Source organism: Halyomorpha halys, unplaced genomic scaffold, assembly GCF_000696795.3.
Source record: "Halyomorpha halys isolate HHAL.00 unplaced genomic scaffold, Hhal_1.1 Scaffold540.1, whole genome shotgun sequence".
Lineage (NCBI taxonomy): Eukaryota > Metazoa > Arthropoda > Insecta > Hemiptera > Pentatomidae > Halyomorpha > Halyomorpha halys.
This window is the reverse complement of record NW_027114507.1, coordinates 518,518-525,644: the sequence shown is the minus strand read 5'-3', so window position 1 is coordinate 525,644 and position 7,127 is coordinate 518,518. Positions and strand designations below refer to the sequence as shown.

General features: G+C 30.4%; 1 protein-coding gene across 1 annotated transcript in view; it reads right to left on the bottom strand.

Annotated features, from left to right (window-relative positions):
- Nucleotides 1-5,365, bottom strand: part of RIOK2 (RIO kinase 2) — a 12,826-nt gene extending 7,461 nt beyond the window's left edge. The window contains exons 1-5 of the mRNA XM_014425876.3: nucleotides 5,225-5,365; nucleotides 5,011-5,152; nucleotides 4,766-4,934; nucleotides 2,592-2,801; nucleotides 482-679 (exon numbers count right to left, since the gene is read on the bottom strand). Coding sequence (XP_014281362.1) covers nucleotides 482-679; nucleotides 2,592-2,801; nucleotides 4,766-4,934; nucleotides 5,011-5,152; nucleotides 5,225-5,290 — 785 coding nt within the window. The 5' untranslated portion in view covers nucleotides 5,291-5,365. The remainder of the gene's footprint in view (nucleotides 1-481; nucleotides 680-2,591; nucleotides 2,802-4,765; nucleotides 4,935-5,010; nucleotides 5,153-5,224) is intronic.
- Between the last annotated feature and the right edge of the window lie 1,762 nt (nucleotides 5,366-7,127).

The window sequence follows — 7,127 nt, the reverse complement described above, 5'->3', positions numbered from 1 at the left end:
ATAAGTTAGTCATACTTATTTGTGTTTCATTGACCGCACCCCCAACCATCTTCTCCTCAATTAAATTAATTTTTAAAATAATACTATCTTAGCATAATACAATCAAATGAGACAAATTTACAAAGAGATGCCATTATTAAACCTAAATTTCTAAAATCATTTTGATAAATTTTGAATTGCCCTTTAGTACAATCTCAAATCAAAATTATTTCATACTGCTAAATTCAAAATGTTTCTATTTAAGCTATACAGATAAGATATGTACCTTCATGTTACTTCAAAAATAATATTTCTATTTTATTAGAAACTACTTTAAAAAATGTTACTACTATTAGTAATTAGAATATTATGTTTGGTAAACATTCTAATTTAATACAGTTCATGAATTAAAAACTAAATGGAGCAAAATTAATATTTGAGCCAGAAAGTAAAAACAAAGGCAATAATCTTCAACACAACATTAAATAATCAGATAACATACATCTTGGCATTAATATGACTTGTAGAAACCATCTGTGGAAAATCTATTACAATTGGTTTTCCTTCTTCAGTAATCATGATATTAAATTCATTAAAATCACCATGAATGACACCATGATTAGCTAGTTTTACTATAAGGTCCATCAATTCGTCATAAAGTTTCTCGACTACACTTTCTTCTAACTGGTAAACTCGACTCCTAAAAATTGACAAGATATGTATAAATACTTAGTTTAAAATTACAACACATAAAATAATATATCACTGCAATTAATAAAAAATTAATAATGAATAGATTACATACCATAACATTTAATGAACAAACTTTAAAACATCTTGGAAAATGCTTACCATAATCCAATAAAATTATTTATAAATCTATGGCAGTGCATGCATCACACAACATTCACTTACTGCCCCTTATTTTGAGTTGAAACTAATCATCGTTCGTTTAAGAACAAATATTTCAGCATTATTCACTGCGGCAATACTTGTAACACCCTTACTTAATCAGTTGACAAATTGACTAAGTCCAATATAACAGCTTTATAACACATAGGTTTAAGAAACGTCCTTTTTATAATACTCCTTATTAGAAAATTTTGACATTTTCCTTTTTAAAAATATGGCAGAAATAAACAAATACAACAGTTTACAAAAATTTGCATTCTTCTCTGAATCATTTATTCAATACTAAATTGTAATAAAATTAATATTGAAAATACTAAGCATGATATTAAGGATTTAGCCACCCTATCAACTGAAAGACTCAAGTATAGATTAAGTGAAATTAAAAACTAACTATTTAATAACTATGGTGGCATTAAAAGATAAGGATAACCAAAATGAAAAAAAACAGTGTGCATATGCCTGCCAATTGAACTAGTGTCAGAAAAGACCTTTTATTTATTTATTTTTCATCATTCTCCATTACCTTAAACAACTTAATATGTTACTTATTATTTTTTTTTAAATATTTGGCTTTCCAATGACTAATAAGTCTAAATTACTTCTCTTATTATTAGAATTAATATTCAACTTAGATAAAATATTTCTTTTACTTATTTCTTAAAGTTCTACATCAAATCCTTTCGTAGTTGATATAATATCAATTTTTTATTACTATTAAAATCATCAAATGGTTAATTATTTCAAATAAACAAAATCAAAGATAATTCAGAGAAAGATTTCTTAAAAGTTCGTCTGTTAAGCCATGTCAGACTGTTTTAATGAGGATAAGGCCAATCTAATATGACAGATCACTTAATTGTATGTTAATATACCAGGTTTAATCAAAATTGTTAGTCGTTTTGGAGAAAATCCTAAAAATTGTAAAATCAATTATATAAATGGCATTTCCAGTTGGTGAATTTTAACAAAAAAGTTGCTGCATCATCCAGACATACACCTGCTCGAAATATATAATTACAGTTTAATACAACTTTTTATTTTTGAAATATTCTGTTCACACAAATACCAACACATTCACACACAATTTCATGAAACTTGAATATTTAGACTCTGGGGACCTCTTGAAAACTTGAATTTGAAATTTTGCATGACAATACAAAACAGTTTCCCACTAATGTATCATTATTTTTATAGCCATTAGCCATCACAATGGTCATTTATTTTGAATGTGATTAAGTAAATGAACACATTTCAAATTTTTTACCCATTAATACTTGCTAGGCAATTTGGTTTTAATAATAGAATCTTTTATTGGAAGTTAGTTTATAAAAAATATGTATTTTATTGAGAGAAACATTCCTAATTTTTTTTTAACTTTATCTGCAGAACTTCACTTGGGTAAATTACAAAAAAAATATGATTCATTTTTGTGTAGGAATTACACAAGCAATAGTACCACAACCTCTATTAACACCAAAACCTACAAGTATCAATAATTTATTCTTATTAATATTATATATTTAATGAAATTATATATTAACTGATATACAAAATTAATACCTATGTATATAAACATTCAACAAATACAGATAAAACTAAAACAAACACGTGTAATAACAGTTCTAAAAAATGGAAAAATTATGGTTTTCAAAAATTATACATTATAACTATCAGATTGGAAGATACATATTATCACTTACATCGGTTGGCCCTGGACCAACTCCATTAATACACAATGTCTATTAACATCCACTGGCTTAGGCACTGGGAAACCTCTGTTGTACAAAGCTGTCATGTAGGCATATTCTTTCGTAGCTGAGATTCGAGATAAATATAACCATGATGCTTTGTGCCGATGAGCATGATAATCTCTCTTTTCCTTCAAATTACGGAAGCAAATTCTGCCTAGCCTAAAAATTAAGAAAAACAGCTCATAACAATATTCAAGTCAATCCTCCATTACCTCAAACATTAAAACAACGAGAATCTGTATAAAATAAAGATAATATATTAAAAAAGTAAATAATTTTTATATCATTTATGTTTCAACAAATACATGAATGTTTATAAATATCAATACATAAATGTTTATAAATATCAATACATAAATGTTTATAAATATCAATATATATGTTTCTAAATATACCAATGTGTGTTTGAGAGTAAGATAAATATTACATTTACATCCTTTACATATTATATTTACATCCTGCATCTTTCAACAGATACATAAATGTTTATAAATATCAATACCTATGATTGTAAAAATACCAGTGTATGTTTGTTATTAAGATATATATCAAAAATTTAATTTTTTTTGATAATTCACAATTTTTGTTCTATTTTACTTTTCATTGTTCATTAATTTCTTCATAATTTATTTTATTGTCAATCTAATTTAATTATAATACTTTACACAGCCTTTATATCTGCATAGAGAATGGACTATCATAAATATATATCAACAATCATGAAGAACCTGCATGAGAAAAAAAAAAGAAAACATCTTAATTTTATAATTTCTTATATCAAACAGATCTGCAATTCATCTAAGAGACCTTGGATGGCAGGATAGTAGGATTGCTATAGTAAATGGATTACTAAGGTAAATGTGATAAAAAAAAAATTAAAAACATGCAGTTTTTTAGTATTAGAGTAGGAAGATATATTAGAGTAGGAAGTCCTCAAATCCTTAAGGTCCTCGAATCCCATCTAGTAAAAATTCTAGAAAGTTTTTAACCTTTTGAAAAATAAGAGAAGCATAATTGGGTTTGTGTTGAACTTAAGAGCAAATTAGAAAGAATGAAAGTGCAAGAACAACAAGAAGCACCAATAGCAAGAAAACGAGAAAACAAAGTTCCTTCAAGAATGAGACAAGGCTTAATGAGAATTTTGCTAAGAAATTAACAAGAGGAATAGAACCAATAACAGTAAACACTAGAATTGGTGAAAGAAAACTTAAACACTGATTCAAACTAACTCACATAACAAGATCTAATTTTTTTTAACACTTAATTTTTAGCTGAGTTTCATCTGTAATGGATATTTGTCCCTGGCAATTTGCAAGCTACCTTTAAAAGAAACAGTCTTCAAGAGTAGTCTTAATAACTACAAACATATGAGAATTAAATAAAACCTTAAACATAGGGAGAAGTACTGTAAACATATATTATTAGAAAGAAAGCCCGTCAAGTGGAACTGTTAATATTTTTGTTTAATTTGGAATGGCTGCTTAGTCAACTTTTGCTTGCTATCCTTGATGACCTCTCACATAAATTTACTTTTTATGTTTACATGTTTCCTTACATTATTATTCTAAAAATTCCTACTATCTTCCCTTCAAACCCTCCTTTAGCGACTAGAAGAGTTTGTGTTTCAATTTGACCTTCAGTATACACAAAACTATCTTACATTAAATGCACTTTTAGTGGATGTAAGATTTTCTCTTGTACATGACAGATCATGAAATGCTAAATTTTCTCATTTAATTTTTTTTTTACAAAATGTTTAGCCTCATAGAAAAAAAGTTTGCCAAACTGGGTTAAAGACATTATGAAATAATAGTTACTTTTGGGTAACTGAATTTGAGATATCTCCCCTCAAGTTACTTTTTAAATCATCAAATATGCATTAAATCATATGCCTATACCAATCATTAAAGTCAAAACATTATAAATTTTAGTTATAAGTGAAATGATCAAACTAAAACAACTAACGTCATAGAGGAATTCAAAATTTATTGCATAGAGCAACCAATTGAAAATTGTATTTTCTTTAAAGGAAATGACATACCTAATTAAATAATTACATTAAGGGTAAGCACTACTATGATAAATGAAAATTAAAGGACACAATTTATAACATCACTCATTACCTGTGAAGTTTTAAGCAATATTCTATCCCTTCTTCGTTTGCAACAATATATATATTAGATTCCTTTCCAACACCGATTTGATTGCCAAAGGAATATACAGAACCACGAGAAGAAAGAGTCTTTAGAGCTAAATAATCATAACCAGAATTTGTGAGTCTGTATCCATCGTCTGAAAATAACAAAATCGTAAATACAAAACATTTAACATTAATAATTATAATTTTAGTAATAATAATAATACATACAGTGTTTTCCTCTTTCATAGGACAATAGCCTGTTTTTACAAAGGTCTCTCAATATTTTATGGACTCCTCCATGCCTTAAATTGGCAATCACAGCAGCAAGTGCACCTGGAACCAGCTCGTGGTTTTTCATTCCCATTTCAATCTGAAGTAAAATGACACTATAAATGAGAAATTTACGTCAAATAAAATGTGGTATTTTCAATAGACAACTTACAGCTGTGAGCACTCTAAAATCTTCTTTCGAGAGATATCTTAAGATAGTTACGTTCAACTTCCCCATCTTGTCATAAATATAACTAACTAATCAGATCAAATCTACTGAAGCAAATATAAACTCCTAAGCATGTTTAGAGAAGGTTAAAGAAAGGTTAAACGACACGTTTATTGTGAACAAAGTGAATCGTTACAAAGAGGTAATACAGAATACATATAGCATATTTTAAATTTATTTATAGCAAAATAGAAGATATTAAATGAAAAATATTTTTATGATCTAATTTTTTTTTTCCTACGCCACAGGAAGTGGGCTATTACGCCATTTTCCCTCTCACTGTCCAATACAATTTTACTCTTCCTCTTAGTTGGTCCGCATCCTGCTCAACATCTTCTAGACCAATACACGTTAAAAGATGGTCTTCGTCCATGTCTCCTGTGTTGCATAGAGGACATTTCGGGGAATCTACGATTCCAATTTGATGGAGGTGTTTTTGGAGAAGATCATGTCCTATTACTAGCCGAAAACAAGCCACTCTCTCAACTCTGCTAAGATTGCGGGGGATTCGTTTATCCTTATGCAATAGGCTCTCCCACTTCTTTCCTTCCGCTTGAACTTTGTGTCTAGCATTTGTTCTGCCCTTGTAAGGGCATATATTATATTGTAATAAGAGCTTATAAGTGATTTTACGGTTCTGTAGGAAAGTAGAACAGGCTGGTTCTCTGCACAACCGAGCTTAGCCAACTTGTCAGCTTGCTCATTACCATCTATACCAACATGGCCTGATATCCACTGCAGAGCTATAACCCTTCCTCTTTTCTTCATGATAGCAGCCATGTTTCTGCACTTTTCTTCCGTGGGTGACCCTGCGGCACCTGGTGTTGTTAATTTTTGTATTGCGGCTTGGAAGTCGCTGAAGACTACAGTGTTGTCATTGCATTCAATAGTGGCTTCCATCGCGAAGCAGATAGCCTGCATGATCTAATATATGAAACCTGTAAGTCACAAAATATTATCACCGGTCTAGAAGAATAATGACACAATTGTCAACTGTTTATTACAAACGAAATTGTGCTGTATTCCGTCTGGAACGATATCGACTCAAAAGCGGTGCTGGTTCAAATCCAACGTCTAGAGTTTAACTTTTCATAACAAAGTCAGGTATTTGATAACCAACAGTATCAGTTGCTGGTAGGCCAATACCGGTACTATTCATGTTCAGGAAGATTAAGTTAAGTTTGCAACAGCTTAGCATCAGGTGTAAGTACCTGGTACTGGTGAATGGTTTGTCAGCGGGATAGCATACAGTTATTACGTTCCTCTAGAGCTGCGGTACGTATCAGTTCAGGTCTTAATTTTTTGTAGGACGGTAACCACACTCAGCAGGGTATTGGCCTACAGTCGTGTGCAGGATAGCAAGTTCTAAAGGTATTCGGATTAGATCCTTGCGTCCAAGTGGTATCTGGCTTCAATATTAAGGATATTAGGTATTTAGAATGGAAACGATGCACAAAAGTCTCTCAAACTATGAAATAATAATAGATAAGATAAAATGCCTCCACTTCAGTAGGAAACGAAATACACCTCAACCACCTGATCTATTTCTAGGAAACTCCCTATTACCATGCACCGATTACCATAGATTTTTAGGCCAAACATTCGATAAAAGACTAACCTGGAAATACCATATCTCTGCACTAAAAACTAACTGCACAATAAAACTAAACATTATCCGTTTACTAAGCCGTATCTCGTGGGGTGTTGATAGATCTAGCCTTCTTAAACTTTATCAGATATTAATACGCTCCAAAATGGACTACGGCTCATTCGTCTATGGCTCGGCTCGTTCCCAAGTGCTTGCTAAACTGGATACAGTCCATCACGCCGGAATCCGAATCGCGAC